Source organism: Nymphaea colorata, chromosome 12 (assembly GCF_008831285.2).
Source record: "Nymphaea colorata isolate Beijing-Zhang1983 chromosome 12, ASM883128v2, whole genome shotgun sequence".
Classification (NCBI taxonomy): domain Eukaryota; kingdom Viridiplantae; phylum Streptophyta; class Magnoliopsida; order Nymphaeales; family Nymphaeaceae; genus Nymphaea; species Nymphaea colorata.
In genome coordinates, this window is record NC_045149.1 from 5,730,804 (window position 1) to 5,747,824 (window position 17,021).

General features: G+C 37.4%; 1 protein-coding gene across 4 annotated transcripts; it reads left to right on the forward strand.

The window, feature by feature from the left end:
* The first annotated feature begins 115 nt into the window (after window positions 1-115).
* LOC116266058 (4-hydroxy-tetrahydrodipicolinate synthase, chloroplastic-like) lies at window positions 116-15,486 on the forward strand. 4 transcript variants are annotated; one of them, XM_031647131.2, is made up of 5 exons: window positions 116-259; window positions 3,578-3,683; window positions 6,262-6,439; window positions 10,076-10,159; window positions 14,436-15,486. In XM_031647131.2, exons 3-5 carry the CDS (start codon window positions 6,300-6,302, stop codon window positions 15,361-15,363), a joined length of 1,152 nt encoding a protein of 383 aa, XP_031502991.1. In that variant the 5' UTR covers window positions 116-259; window positions 3,578-3,683; window positions 6,262-6,299; the 3' UTR covers window positions 15,364-15,486. The 4 variants fall into 4 exon arrangements, with proteins under 4 accessions (XP_031502991.1, XP_031502989.1, XP_031502992.1 ...); XM_031647132.2 differs by lacking the exon at window positions 116-259 and adding an exon at window positions 312-556; XM_031647129.2 differs by lacking the exon at window positions 3,578-3,683 and having other exon boundaries at window positions 124-259.
* Window positions 15,487-17,021: the final 1,535 nt, after the last annotated feature.

A 17,021-nucleotide genomic window follows, 5' to 3' on the forward strand; every position in this document is an offset into this window, starting at 1 on the left:
CACCACCAGTGACACTGCAAACTTTGACCGTTCAAAGTCTACATCCAAATTTTTGTGGGTCCGCCATCGGTGACACCCGGCAAGCTGTGATTTCAAAGTCAAGCTCCCCAAATTTTCTAAAACTAATGGGAGAAAAATAAGGGTGGGACCCCGGGGCTCTCTTCTATCCGTCTGTTTCAATAGGATCTCTCTCTCACTCTCTGTGCACACTCGCAGCCGTCACGCCCCTCATCAATCCTTCCTCCGCTTCCCATTCAAGGTTCGAGGTTCTCTCTCTCTTTTTCAAATTATTCGGTTATGCGGGGTAGTTTCAGTAGCACATGGCGGTGAGCTATGGAGGGATCGCTGCTCACCACCTAGAGAGCGATCTGGTTGCGCGGAGACAATTTTTGAATGTGGGGGGTGGAAGCTTCAATATTGATTAGCTTGGATTAAATCTCATATTTCATTCCCCGGTTGTATTTTGAAGGGGTAACCGGTATCTCATGGGAGTAGTTATTTTGTGATCTATAGGATCTATTTGTGGATCGTATGCCATGTCTGGTTTTAGGTGAAGGTAAGCGTCTTGCATCAAGGGTCATGTATAGGCTTGTACCGACTGATCCAACCTCTGGTTGGTTTGGTTTTTTTGCAATGTTGAATAATCTCTCTCTCTCCCCTTCCCCACACCCCCACACCCCCACTCCTGTTGGGTACTTCGCCATAACACGTCAACATCTTATGGTTAGTTCATTTCCGGAGAGGTGCCAATTTGAGTGCGATACATGATTATGGTTCTAAAATCAGTTGTTTGTCATGTTTTCTCTATTTCAGTGCCTTTTTCTTTATTGGTAGTGTTTGAGTCTTCATCCTTATTCTTTCTTTGTTAGTACTCTGGAGTCTTCGGTTGCGATTTCTGATGATATATTGGAGATTCATTTTCTGTTTTCGTGGCGAATATGATGGTATTCTTGGGTTGGATGTTGTTGTTGCTTCTTCTTCTTCTCTTTCTTTTTTGATTTGATATTTTGTTATTGATTGATATTTTGTGAGTATGTTTTGCAGATTAATAGTGATTTCTGTTGGAATTGCTTGTTATAGTCTATGATAAAGTATATATTCCTAATTTTTCTTTACAGCGTAAATGGTGGTGTGTGTTTTGTTTCCTGCTGAAGAAAATGTTTCCTTTAATATCGTAGATTATTAAATTTTTTAGCTGCAAATAACTGGAAATTCCGATCGACAAGTAATGGCTTGGCATAGAATACTTATGGAAGCTTGTTTTCAATATAATGGGGCATCCCAATGTTATCCGTATCGTACGATACGCACGCGTATCGTACGATACTTATCGTATAGGTTGAAGAAACCTATACGATACATGTTCAATACACGATACGCGTGCGTATCGTACCCGTATCGGCCGTATCGTACGATACGGGACCTGTATCGTACGATACGGGGCCTGTATCGTATGATACGAGCGATACACCCCCGTATCGTACGATACGGGAGAAAACATAAAATTCTTTATTTTTTAAAAGTTTAAACACTCCTTCCTCTCTCTCTTCTTGTATTTAAAGACTCCAATAGACATAAGAGGGAGAAATTTTGCGTATTTTCATAAAAATTAACCGATGATTCATCGATTTGGGAGATATCATCGTTGAATCATGAAATATGATAACTGTATGTTTGAACTTATAAAATTCTGATGTAATCTAAGTCCTAAAACTCCAAGACTTAAGACTCTAAGTCCTCAAATTTTATAAAATTTTCAAGTTTAAAATTGTGATAGATGCTTATTATGTTAATTTGAATATTTGATTTCTTATTTTTGAATGTGTTGTTGATAGTATACACATGAATGTTCCTTATGTATGATGATCTTTTTTATATTTGAATACATTTTTTATTTTTCTTGATTTCTGATTTTTTGTTCATTGTTTTCAGATTTTTGAGAATTTTTGTCTATTTTTTCTGATTTTTAAATATTTTTTAAAATTAAAAAATTAATTTTACGATACGTTACGCTACGTTTACGATACGTTACGATACGACGTATAGGTCGGCCCGACCGATACGCGATACGCTACGCCTTTTATAACATTGGGGCATCCTGTTGCCTCTTCTAGTCGTTATTTCCTTATTTCGATTTTGATTAATTTAAAATGGTTGGGAGTTTTCTGGACATCCAAAATGGCAAAAATCAAGTGGGAACTGCAACAGTTGCGAAGAAATGCCAGAGAAGAGAACAAGAGCATGTAAAACATCCTTTGCATAGGTGGATTCTTTTGAAGTGTTAGAAGTTCAATACACCAGTCAGGTCAACAGTTAAATGCATAATTGCATATTTTTAATTTAAAAATGCAAAATATGCTGAAAAATTCAGGAAAATCAAGAAAAATACCACTCCTAAGAAAAACATGTCATACACAAATATAATAAAGTAACAGATTAACAGTCATCAGTTTCACATCCATGATCCGTCAGTTTAACTTAAAGTTCTGACATCAACTTGTTTAGATGATTAAAATGAATGCAAAACTATCATTCATCATCATCATTAACTTCTTCTTCTTCATCATCATCATGATCATATATATCATCACCAATGTATCCTCATTCCTTAACATATATAGTCTCTTCATCATCATCTTTTTGTGTTCCTTCAATATTGATCCACTTAACATCTTTTCTTGAAATATGGCAATATGTTCTTCTCCAACCCATGCATTCAGTACTTCAAAATGCTCCAAGCATATGACCTCTTTATGCTTTCTTATTCATGTCTTTTCCAATTATCTAAACAAATGAAGAATAATTAACACACTGTCACATGAGTGTGGGGTGTTGGTGTGGGTGCGGATGCGGGTGCTAGTGCAATACATCCCAAACAACTTGGACGCAGGGGTGCAGCAAGGGTATATATATATATATATATAATACAATGTTATAAAAGGCGCAGCGTATCGTGTATCGGTCGGGCCGACCTATACGCCATATCGTAACGTATCGCAAACGTAGCGTAGCGTATCGTAAAATTATTTTTTTATCTTTAAAAAATATTTAAAAATCAGAAAAAATAGAGAAAAATAATTAAAAATCTGAAAAAATGAACAAAAAATATGACGCTGGTGCTCGTGCTGCTTCGACACGCACCCCAACCGCATCCTTGCTTATGCAAGTTCAAAACGTTTTCCACTTTTTTTCTTCTCCCTATCCTTTTTTTTCTTTATGTATAGTAATAAAAGTAAAAAAAAGGGACAGATTAAGCTAAGAAACAAGCTAAAATTATATATATTATGAATACATACATTTATATATATAAAATAAATATATTATATACACCCTCGCACCCAAATTTTTTGGGATACGTCGCACCGGCAGTTGCATCTGCACCCACACTCATGTGACATAGGTTTTAAACGGCTAGTTTATTTATCATGTTTTTTTTTCGAAAAAAACGCTTTTTCTGTGACTGTGACTATGATATATATATATATATATATATATATATATATATATATATATATATATATATATATATAGTTGTTTTTAATTTAATTTTTCTTTTTTTACTTTTATTATTGTACAGAAAGAAAGACAGAGGGAGAGAGAAGAAGAAGAAGAAGAAGAGTGGAAAAAATTTTGAACATGAATAACAGAGGGTGCGGTTGGGGTGCATGTCAGACAAGACACAGGTGCAGCCCCTTTTTTGAAGAATTCCGTGTCATAGTTAAAACATTATAAACCAAGTGCATATTAGTAGATTAATTTGTAAGGTTTACTAATTTATTACTTTTATTTCCATTGCCTATTGTAATGAATATAAGCAAGGTGGTTTAACCTCTTATGTTTGAATCTATTGTTTGTCTTGCTGTGTATTTGTTGAAAGGCACCCCAATTTAGTGTTTTAAAACTCGTCGAATCAACCTGTTGACTCGGACAGCACAAGAATTTGTTTGCAGTCAACTCGGCTTGACTCGTCTGTAACTTAGCCTGACTTGGCTTGACACTGGCTGGCTCAACCAAAACTTGGTTTGACTCGGTTAACACTCAATTTGACTTGGTCAAAGCTCATTTGACTCAGCAATCTAGTGATAAGCTTCATATCGTACAATCAACAAGTTGTTGACTACTTTCTACTTAATTACTCAATTTTTGGCACAGTTTCTAACTTATATTGGGACACACAATTTTGAAATTACAGCTTATTTGTTAAATTTACATATTGCAAATGAAAAGCTAAAGCTTATTAAACTTAACTTCATCTATGGTTATCTACTTATTTCAATTTTTAGATCATTTGGCTTTTTATCTTTTGGAATTCTAGTTTTAGATCATATACATTTAGTTTGTTAGCTATTGGATGGTTGTAGATGTTGAATTTTAATGTTTGTTTCCTGTCAAATTGTTCATTGATATATTGATACTTGCTACTCAATTATGTTGAAACGTGCAACTACAAAGTAGCAGCAGCTATTTACTTGTCTGGTTTCTTGTTATCACATGGGTAAATATGACTCAATTATTATTTGCTTGTTATTAAGTTAATTGAGTTATACATGTGTTCAAGTCATTTTATAATTTTTTTATGTTTAAATGACAAATTATGTATTATTTTTTTCAAACAATAATTAACAAGACTTGGCCTGAGTCACCAAGTTGACCTACTGAGTCACGAGTCAAAGACGGACGAGTTGAGTCCCAAATCATTGGGTTTTAAAACATTGCTCCAATTCTTTTTTACATTCACTTGCATTGCACGACTAATTGAGGATTTGAATTGTAATTTTTTTATGGTTTCACTAGTGACTGACAAACCTATTCCACCATATATCTAAAATAAAATGACACGAGGAAACAAGAAATAAACAAAACAAATACAAAATTTGATGATTAAACAATAAGCTGAACTTCAAATGTCTGGATGAATTGTCGTTTTCATGTAAATAGCTACATTGCTTCTCATGTCTCGCTGAACATGACCATAAATTTTCATTTTTCTATTAATGACATCTTTGTGTCAGGCTCAAGGGCTAGTTCATCGATACAGTGTAATAATTTTGCATTCATTTCTGTGTCCATTTTGAATGTTGGTGAATATCTTGATGCAAGGTTTATATATGTAAGATTTTTACATATTTTCTTCCAAAAACATGGATCAAAATCTAAAATGCTAAGTAATATGTTAAATGAAACATTGAAAAATGAAACTATATCGAAAGCATTTCAATGTTAGCTTCATGAAAAATGATCTTTTATCTTCTTTGTTTTCCTTTTTTCATGTTTTTTTATTTTTCATGTTTTTTTATGGTTCTGTATTTGTGACAATGAATTGGTAAAACATCATTGGAACTGCATGTTGAAGTCCTTGTGAATAACTCCTAAGTGGTTTATGTTTCGAAGGTGATTGGAACTGCATTTGAAATTTTGTGAAGAATTCCATTTTTTCTGATTGATATTATTTGATGTTTTCTTTCTGGACACACCAATACAAAGGCTGATAACTCTTGGTGATAGATATGTGTACGTTACAGCAAAAATAGGAAAAATATGAACTATGATATATTATAGTAGGACACAATCAACTGCAATATATTATATTGTGGTGTAGGGTGCAATATATTGTATGATGCAGCAACAGAATAGATTTGGATGCTGTTCAAGGCAGAGTAGCTATAATAGAAATGTAATTGCCAACTGTTTTTGCTTCATTCAGTATTAGGCATATCTAATTCATTGAATAGGAAAAACTGATGGAGTTGACTTATCTAGCAGCATTTCTGATGAAACACGGCTGTTTTTAGCTTAGTCACAAATATTGCCGGTTTTTTTATAGACCAGGAACGTAAAGAAAAATGAAGGAATTGCTATATTTTTGAAAAAAATCCAAAAAACTAAAGTGTTACTTTTTTCCCATTTTCAGAAAAAGTGCTTTTGATATATTTTTAAATTTTCAAGTGTCTCTTTTAATATTTCAAGTACTGTTTTCTTAATTAAATATTTTTGTAAGAAGATTAGCATCATAAAACTCAATTTTATTATTAACTTTTTTGTTCCATTTGTTTTCTGAAATTTTCAAGATTTTTCCAAGAAAAACAAACTTTTCTGTTCATAGCGGAGAAAACCTCGCCGATAAAGACCCAAGAATTATATTTTGTGATCGTGGTCTTTACATGATATGTTCTAAAACTCTTGAATTGAATGCAGATGCTAGCATGAATTCACTTTTTATCCTCAGTAAGCCGTTCCTGACTTTAATTCTTCAATGTGCAGGTTACTGCTTTGATTTCTAGAAGAAGAGTTTGAGTACCATGATGAACATGACCTCCGGCATGTGTTGCAAAAATCACCTCATTCATGTCTGTCATGGGGACATGCAGAAAATGCCCTTTGGCTCTGTTCCACCTCTTCTTGGTGTGGTTGATTTTTCAGCAATTTCTGGAAGTATTCGGTGGGCTTCATTAGAATGTTTTCCTTCAGTATCCCTTATTGCTTTATCATGAACTACCTGATGCTTTTGGCATACGCTAATAAGTAAATGAAGAATGAGTGGCTTCCCTTTCATAACTGTCACTTATCTGTATAATGCACATGCTTTTGCTATATGAAGTGCTTTTTCCTTGCTTATACAAGGCAAATCTGGGGGCCTATGAGAAGCTGCTTTGTCTATATAAGAAAGATTATTTCTTATCTTCTGTAAGAAAGGAAGAATAAACTATAATATATGTTGTTGCGACTTAACAAGTGTATATGATCAAATTTAAAATATTTCTTTTTTATTTTCTCCATTTACTTTCATGTGGCTCATGGTTTTTCTCCCTGGTGGATCTGAATGCCTTTTTGTGCTCCACCTGCCAGTTTTCTTAGAATGTGAATTAGGCTTTTATGGATATTAATACTGGGAACAATGAAGTTCCTCTCTCGAAGGATCCATATGCTGATATACTCCTTCCTTTGGAGGCTGCATAGTAGAAATCACTGAACTGAATTGGATATGGAAGATGCCATAGAACTGGGTTATTTCCTGCAGTAATTTTTAATGAACCATCATGGAATTGCCAATTATAGGAAGGCTTCCTTGATTGAGTTATCTATGCTTCATGATGGACGATCAGGAAGGTAAGGAGGGAAATGCTGTTAACAATGCATTAGAATGGTTGTTTGATGAAAATGAATGTGTTCTACAGAGTAGCAGGTACTAGGAGTACTGACTTCTATAGATGGTTTGGAGATGGATGACAATTATATTAAGGTAAAAAAATGTAATCTGTTGAAGATATGCTACAGTTGGATGGCCGATGGAAATATTAACAAGATTTCTATTTTTCACGGTTCCTTCTGAGGAAGGTGGTAAGATGTCAGTGTGTTTGGATTTGGATGTCATTTGATCCAGATCCAAGCATGTTTAATACTTCAAAGTTCTTTATTGGCATGTGCTGAAATACATACTCCATAATTCTTGTTAATATATTTGAAGAGCATTCATATCCATGTAAAAAATATCATTTATTCATATTAACGAATTAGCATTGTTAGGGTTGAGTTGCCGTGGTCCCCTCCCTTTTGCATTTCTTTCTCTCCTTTCCTCACAGGTCAAAAGTGTATGTCCATAGACAGTTGGGCTATTAATCACATCATAGTCAAGTGCTGTTTCCTTAATCCCTGTCTTGATAATATGCTTGACATGTTGGCAGTTGCCCATGTGTTTTCAAAATTTGATCTTAAAAGCGGGTATGACTAGATTCAGATTCGAGAGGGGGATGAATGGAAAACGACATTGATGACTGGTTATAGAGCAGTCGAGTGGCTGGTCATGCCTTTTGGGCTATTGAATGCCCTAAGTATGTTTACAAATGTTATGATCCAGGTATTACGTCCATGTCTGGGCAAGTTCATTGTTGTTTACTATGATGATGTTCTCATTTATAGCCAGTCAGTGTCAGATCGCATCTCTCACCTTAGGCAAGTCCTTGAGATTTTGCGAAAGAAAAATTTATGTGCAAATGCCAAGAAATGTGATTTTCTTATTGATAAATTTTGTTTTCTTGGGACTTATCATCTTTTGTGAGGGGATTAAACTTTAAAGCATATCCTTCAAAGGTTCATGCTATGGTCGATTGGTCAACCCTTCGAACACTAAAAAAAATGCAGAGTTTTCATGAATTGACTTCCTTCTATAGGTGTTTCATACAAAATTTCAGCACCATAATAGCACTCATTACTGAATGCTTTAAGTGTGCTAATTTTCATTGGAGCCCTGCAACTGAGAGGGCATTTCACCTTGTTAAGGAAAAGATTACCACTGCCGCAATTTTAGCATACCTAATTCTAAATTTTTTGGAGTAGAGTATGATGCCTCCAATGTGGGTATTGGTGTCGTGCTTAGTCAGAAGAGAAGGCCCATTGCCTTTTTTCATTGAAAAGTTAACTCAAGCAAAGCGTTAGTATTCTACATATGATCTTGAATTTTATATAGTTGTTCGAGATTTAAAGCACTGACGTCATTATTTGATTTCAAAGGAGTTTGTTTTAGAAGCAGACCTTGATACTTTGAATAGGAAAGGCAGTCTTCTCATGACAATATCTATTCAAGTCAATGAGTATGATAACTGTTGGCACTCTCATCAGGCCACTTGTTGCATTTGAAGTTGCATTGATGGCCTTGACAAGGTGCAGCTAGTCAAACACCCTGGCTTCCTGTCACACAACCACCTGCATGGCCACAAAGCTATGGGTTGCACCGGCCTCCAGTCTCCTTTCCTCTATTCTCTGTTGACCTTGAGCTATGGTGGCCCAAAGCGGGGACTAGCTAGACACCCTTTTGCAGTACACCTACTTGTACAAAGCTTGACTTAATAAAAAGGGTCTTGTGTCGCTTGCTGTTCTACTTTTGGCTGTGCTACCACGTCGAGTAGGGAATTGCATGTGTTCTTGTTTTTAAATATATTTACCATGACTTGGTGAGGGGACTTAGGGATCTTGTTTGATTTGCAGTGATGATATTTATGGAAGCCTAGGGTTGAAGAATATATGTGTGTATATATATATATATATATATATATATATATATATATATATATATATACATGCAAACCAAAGTGGAGCTGTTCTATGAAGGTTTGCAGTTGATGGAGACATTGAATTGGAATATGTCTTTGACTAACAATGAGATGACATCATGAGGCATGATATACCTGGTACTTGTGGTTGGTAACCTTGGATTATCTTTGAGGTTCCAAATAGACATTCATCTATAATTAAACTTTGCAGGAAAAATTGTGTCCATGTCCTAGTCTCACTTTGTGGAAACCTATGTCACACGGACGCGGGGTGCGGGTGTTAGTGTGGTACGGATGTGGTGCTGGTGCGGCACATCTAAAAAAATTGAGTGCAGGGGTGCGGCGGGGGTGTATGTATAGATATATATATTCATAGTATATATATATAATTTATGGTTGTTCTTAGGTTAATTTGTCCTTTGTTTACTTTTATTACTGCAAATGAGGAAACAGGGGGAGAGAAGAAAAAAACAAAGGAAAAATTTATTTTAGAGGGGAATAACAAAGTGTGCAGGTGGGGTGCGAGTCGGAGCCGCACCCACACCCGCAACCGCGTGGCATCGACACGGGTGCTGCACTTTTTTTAAAGTGTCCTTGTGACATAGGTAGGAACAAATGGATCTTTTAACATTGCTCAAACTTAAATAAACCATGATGCTTTTTTTGTTTGCTGAAATTTGTTATTTCTTTGAAAGCATGCATCATTCTTCTTAAACTATCAATTCTTTTCCCCTCTGAAACAAGATAAAACTTCGTTATACATTCTACAGTCTACACATTCTTACAAGCATGATTTTCACTCCACTTGTTGCTTCATTGAAGTTTCTCTCTTTTTTATTTCCCTTACTCATTTATATAGAATAATACTTCTTTCAGAACTAGAGGGACCTGGATTTGATTATGAGAGTATTTTACAGTTTTGCTGTACAAGTCTGATTTATTTGAGCCATTACCTGGACTCGGCTACTCAATAACAATTGACTGCTCACAACTATTCAAGCTATTACTGACTTTTTATCACTGTCCAGATCTAATCAAAGATGGAGATCTACAAAGACAGCTGTTGCAGCTGATTTGCACCTCCCTATGCGGAGCCTTGAAGTTAAAAACAGGTAAAGTTATTGCTTATAGGTGACTTATGCTATTAGCATTTAAGATCGTTTCCTCATTTGACGCAGTTCTCTGATAGATGGTGGTAATTAATTGCCAGAGTTAAAGAAATTTTTATGTTGTTACTGCTGGACTGGCTTGGTCTATGAAAAATTCTCATTTAAGGATAGCAGGACTTGCCCTTTGCCTACTGAGTCATTGATTACTGTTTCCTGGGAGTTAAATGAATTGAATTGTCATCCCTAGGACAAGACCATATATATACATACCTATACTGTATGGTGTAAGATTTTGATATCTAATACCAAACCACCGAATGAAGTTAGATGCAAGAGGAGGAAGAGAGAAGTGGGCTGCACGTCCAAGCAAGAGAGAGATGAAAGAGAGCAACAACGAATGACGTCTGCCTCTTGTTATCAATTATCATTATATACTAATCACGATTTAGGGTACATCATAAAATACACAAAATAACATTAAAATTTACAAGTATGCCACCGCCCATGATGTGTTGGGCATGTGGATCAAATGGGTCGGGTCTGGGTGACCCGATCCATAAACTTAACAGCCCCCCTCAAGTTGTGCATGGGGTTTGATCATGCACAACTTGTTCTTCAATTCCCAAAAATGGTGCCCTGTGAGTCTCTTGGTAAAAAGATCAGCCACTTGTTCAGACGTGGCTATATAAGTGGGAACAATCTCGTCTTCCGCAACCTTTTGACGACTGAAGTGTTGATCAATCTCTATATGCTTAGTGCGATTATGTAGAACAGGATTGAAGGCAATCTTGATCGCGTTTTGGTTGTCACAAAATAGAGATGACTGAGCAATGGGAAGGGAGAGTTCCCCAAGCAGATGACGTAACCATGAAGCTTCAGTTGTGCCTGCAGCCATTGCCCTATATTCTGCCGCAGTGCTAGATCTAGCAACTGCACGCTGTTTTCTGCTATTCCAACAAATAAGATTGGAATCAAGGAAGAGACAATAACCGGAAACTGATCGTCTATCATTTGGATCACCTGCCCAATCTGCATCAGTATAAGTGGAAATGTTGTGACCATGCAAAACAGTTGACTGTTTTGTGTAGGTGAGTCCATTTCCAAGAGTAGTCTTAAGATAACGCAAATACATTTGGTAGCATCCATATGCCCTTTTGTGGATGCATGGACAAACTGAGAGACTTGATTCACAGCATATACTATGTTTGGGCATGTAAAAGTGAGATATTGCAACATGCCAACTATACTTCGATAGAAACTAGGATTTGGGTAGGCACCAGTCCCATCAAATGCATTTAATTTTGTGTTGAGAACACTAGGCATATTAATGGACTTGCAACTTGTCATACCCGCCCTATCCAAAATATCAAGAGTGTATTTATGCTGTGTAAGAGTTAATGTGTCACCTTTTCTGTCAAGCTCAACACCCAAGAAATACTATAGTTTGTCGAGATCTTTCATTTTGAATTCTTGTTGCAATACCTTCTTAACATGAGATATATGACATAAACAGTTTCTAGTAAAAACTATGTCATCTACATATATAAGTAGCCAAGTGGTAACTTCACCTGAATGATAGATGAATAAGGAATGATCAAGTGACTGGGACAATATGACAACTTGAGCACATGCTTGACTCATTGACAGGACTTAGACTGGACTTTTGTAATAGTCCATTTGCAACAAGACTTTGAATGAAAGACCGACTACAATTTGCTAAACGACCATGCCAAAGAGATGACATATCATACTCTGTGATATTGACTTCACTATGACTGGGAAAAGATAAATCTGAAACACAAGACTTAGACACTTTTGGAGCTTCTTCAATGACATACATGTCTCCTTTGTGAACACCCTCAGCGAATGTCTTCTTGGTTTGAGCATCCTTAACATGAGCAGAAGAATGAATAAACTTAACAGAGGAATGAGTATCATCAATAAGCTTTGACACAAAAATGATATTTTTCTTGACATTTGGAACAACAAGAACATTCTTTAAGGGTATTGAGGAATGAGCCATGGATAAGTGTGCATTTCCAATATGTGATATTTTGTGATGGGAACCATCTCCTGTGACAACTGAGCTTTGGCTAAATAAGGGAGAGCACTAGAAAGCTTACCTGCATCACCAGTTACATGAGCTGCAGCACCAGAATCCACATAGTATTGTCATTCCTCATTTTGCTTGAGATTGACTTTGGACAATGGTGTCATTAAAATCTGCTGCACATTAGGGAAAGTGTTCGATGCCACAGTCGTGTTCGAAACAGATGACCTTGCTGCCTTATTGTCAGGACCTGCTTTCCCTTGTTCTGAGCGTTATGCCAACATTTTGACTTCATATGACCTCTTTTATTGCAATAAAAACAAGTAGGTGATATAACTCATCCTTGCCTGTGAGTTTCAAACTCTTGAACGATTTCCTGCAAAGCATGGATCCCAGTGACCAACACATTGTGACTGCCAGAATGAACTAATTCATGTTGCTGTACACGACTCGCTTCATGATGAATCAATTTTGCTTTCAGGTCTTCAAAAGAGGGAAGGGCAGACAATACATCTAAAGCAGTGTAGAAAACATCAAATTCTGACCCCAATCCACTCAAAGCGTGCTGTACCTTGTCCTTGTCACTGACTGGATATGCTATGATGGCAAGTTGATCGCTGACATTTTTGATCTCATGTATATATTCCAAGACTAAACTTGTGCTTCGCTTGATATCCTGAAATCGCCTCTTGAGTTGTAGAAATCTTGCTTCTGATACTTGAGAATACGTGGTAGCAAGTACATTCCACAACTCAAGTGTTGAAAGATCATCATCAACACCCGCCAAAACTTCCTCTGATAGTGTGGAGGTGATATAAGCAACGAGAGATTGATCATGAGCCACCCACATCTCATATTCAGGATTGATTTTGGCAACGGTCTCTTGAACTTGCCCTGTAGCATTCTTCACCTCTCGCATAATCCATTCAGGTGGCGAAGGTGTGGTGCCATTGAGATGTCCATAGAGACAGTGGTGACTTTTGATGAACGAGACTATTTGATGTTTCTATGTCAAATAATTGGTATGATTTAGCTTTTGTAAGATGAGTTGGGAGAGGAAATTGGACGGCAAGATGCTGGAATTACGGTGGGGATCCATAGATGCAATAATCAGAAAATAAGGGGAAAATAGAAATTTTGAGATTAGGGTTAGGTGGCCGACGGTAGGGCAGATTAGGATTAGGGCAGACAGTAGGATTAAGGCATATTAGGGCAGACGGTAGGATTAGGGCAGACGGTAAAATCTTGGGGATTAGGATTAGGGCAGAAATCTTGGGGATTAGGGTTAGGGCAGAAATTTTGGGGAGGATTAGGGCAGAAATTTTGGGGAGGATTAGGGCAAAAAAGAAACAAAGTTTAGGGCAGAAATTAGAGATTCTTATCAGACATTCTCAGTAGCAAAACCTTGCTCTGATACCATGTAAGATTTTGATATCTAATATCAAACGACTGGATGAAGTTAGATGCAAGAGGAGGAAGAGAGAAGGGGGCTGCACGTCCAAGCAAGAGAGAGATGAAAGAGAGCAGCAACAAATGACATCTGCCTCTTGTTATCATTATATACTAATCACGATTTAGGGTACATCATAAAATACACAAAATAACGTTAAGATTTACAAGTATGCCACCGCCCATGATGTGTTGGGTGTGTGGATCAAATGGGACGGGTTTGGGTGACCCGATCCATATTGTACAAACTTAACATATGGAAGCTGGAGAGCCACAAACTATATTTGGAAAATCTGTGATATCATCTGACTATATGATATTATTTAATTTTATGGCTGAACCTACTGGGTTTTGACTTAAATACGGAGGGTCGATGGTTGGCATTATGTTTGAAGCCTCGAAGGTAATTGCAAGTCATGGTCATGAGTGGGTACCCAACTTAAAGTTTTACTTTTGGAACTTTGTCCAAGGCTTCATGTTATGTCTTATTCAATGCCAGTTGATGTAATAGTTGGCCAATGTATAGTTGTTTGTGTCATACACAGTTCACACACAGTCATGCACACACATACTCCAGCTGTATGTTTTGCATATTTACAACTTTTGTGATCGACTTAGATTCGAATCTGTTTGCTTCAAAGTTGAACTTATATCTCCTATGCTTAAACTTAAATCTCCTATACTTAACATGCCTACAGCATGAGATCAATTAGATTGAATGTGTCATGTCGCTCATGATCTGGCATAGTTGCTTATGAGTATATATTGATGCACTTGCAGGACTTCTGTGGATGACATTGTGAAGCTTAGACTGATCACAGCCATTAAGACACCATATTTGCCTGATGGGAGATTTGACTTAGAAGCTTATGACTCTTTAATGAACATGCAGATAGCAAATGGCACCGAGGGTGTTATAGTTGGGGGAACAACAGGTGAAGGACATCTCATGAGTTGGGATGAACACATTATGTTGATTGCCCATACTGTTAATTGGTTTGGTGGGTCAATCAAAGTGATTGGGAATACTGGTAGCAACTCAACAAAAGAAGCAATCCACGCAACAGAACAGGGCTTTGCTGTTGGAATGCATGCTGCTCTTCACATCAACCCTTACTATGGGAAGACATCTATGCAGGGCCTGGTTTCTCATTTTGAAAGTGTTCTTTCCATGGGGCCAACCATCATCTACAATGTGCCTTCAAGGACCGGTCAAGATATTCCTCCTGATGTGATCAATGTGCTTGCAAAGCAAGATAACATGGCAGGAGTTAAAGAGTGTGTGGGCAACAATCGCATTAAGCAGTACACAGACAAGGGCATGTGCATTTGGAGTGGTAATGATGACGAGTGCCACGACGCAAGGTGGGAATTCGGTGCTACTGGAGTTATTTCAGTTACCAGCAATCTGGTGCCTGCTCTGATCCATGCGCTCATGTTCCAGGGAAAGAATGAAGATCTCAAAAAGAAGCTTTTACCATTGATGAAGTGGCTATTCAGTGAGCCCAACCCAATTGCCCTTAATACCGCTCTTGCACAGTTGGGTGTGATTAGGCCTGTTTTTAGGCTACCTTACGTACCCCTTCCTCTGTCTAAAAGGTTAGAATTTGTCAATATAGTCCAGGATCTTGGAAGAGAGAATTTCATAGGGGAGAGAGATGTTCAGCTTCTTGATGATGAAGATTTTATTTTGGTTGGTAGATACTGATCATTGTGGATTGGATGAGGCTAATGTTATATGGTCTTTGCTGAGTCTTGTGTATGTGAGCATAACCAGATACAGAAGAATTTTTCAGTTTTCCTTTCTATGCTATGCTGTTATTATGTAGTCTCTGTCTTGTCATTTGTGAAAAGTTAGTAAATCTTACCGTTTGGTTACAAATTGGATTTGTAACGCGGTACGTGGTTCGATTCCCACTACATGTTGCCTGTACGGCCAGGTTCATCTATTTTTCTCATCACCTTTATCATTCTGGCCAATGTTTTGACCTATCTCGCTAAGGCATGCAGGATATTTCATGTGGTGCGTAGGAGCTATTTACTTGGTTATGTCCTCTTTTGTTTTATTTCCAGTCATGCTTATTGCGCAGGAAAACCACATGTGGATAGTGGAGGTTATTGAATGCGTAGGATTTGTAGAAGTTTTAACGAGTATTTAGTTTTTTTAACTATATTTTTCTGGCTGTTAAGAAATGATGGACTGGGAGTTTAAATTGTAGATGGCACTGGAGATGAGGGTGGCGATAACTCATTTTTCGATACCTGCTGAGAAAAATCTGCGCGAGTCTCTGGTTTCCTATACACTCTTGTCTTTGTTCTGGCTTCAGAATCCCAATAGCAGCCTGCTTTGCTCTCTTGACACAAAATAGATCCTGAGAGCACCATCCCGTAGGGGTAGGGGTGGGCATGGGCCCGGAGCCTTGCCTGGGCTCATTGGGCTTGGGCCCGAGCCCGGCCTGATTCAGCCCAGGCTTGGTTTTAATTAATATAAAGTTAAAAATATTATATATATAATGAATATAATAGAAAAATTTTAAAAATATATATCGAGCCTGAGCCCGAGCCCCGTTGAACCTGGCCCGGGTCCGGCCCGGGCCCGATTTCTTCTTCAGGGGCCTGGGCTGGGACCCGAAAGCACGACCGGCCCCTGGCCTGACACTCACCCTTAGAGGCTGCCAGCAGTGGATAACCCTTTGGTTTGAGCCCTTGGTGTGCCAAGCTTCACCTCACCTGATCAGGCTGGTTTTACGGAACTCTGCCTAGTTGGAAACTGGACTGCTAGCAGTTAAGATTCACTGCATTAGACCCAATTCATTAGTAGAATTAGAATCTGTTCAGTAATTCAATTCAAATATGACCATATAAAATTTTTCATCACATCCAGCAGGTTACTTAATCTAATATGTACATAAGTTGATTTTTTTGAAAGATTTAATGTCAGTTGTGAGTCTGACAAATTTAATTAGGTAATTTCAAGTAAATTGGGATCATAGCTACATCAATCTAAATTAGTTTATTATTAACCCTAAATTTTTCACTTGACCAAATTATCATTTAACTCCCTCACCTTAACAATGTTTTCTACTGTTTTGAACTGATTTCAGACATCGTGGCCTTTAATCTGGAGCTGATTTAATCTATCTCATTTACATACACCTAGGGTCTAAGAACTCTAGATTGCCCATATTGATACATGACCCTTTTGACCCTGAGCTTCGGAAAGCCTTCAAAACCCTGAGAACTATCCGAAACAAGTCCAATTATGATACTTCCAAGCTCTGCAAACCTCTGCAAGCAGTTTAAGTTAGCTCACTAGCTACTTAGCTCACTCCAACCAGCTCGAAGTCAAATCGTCGAACCAAGTAA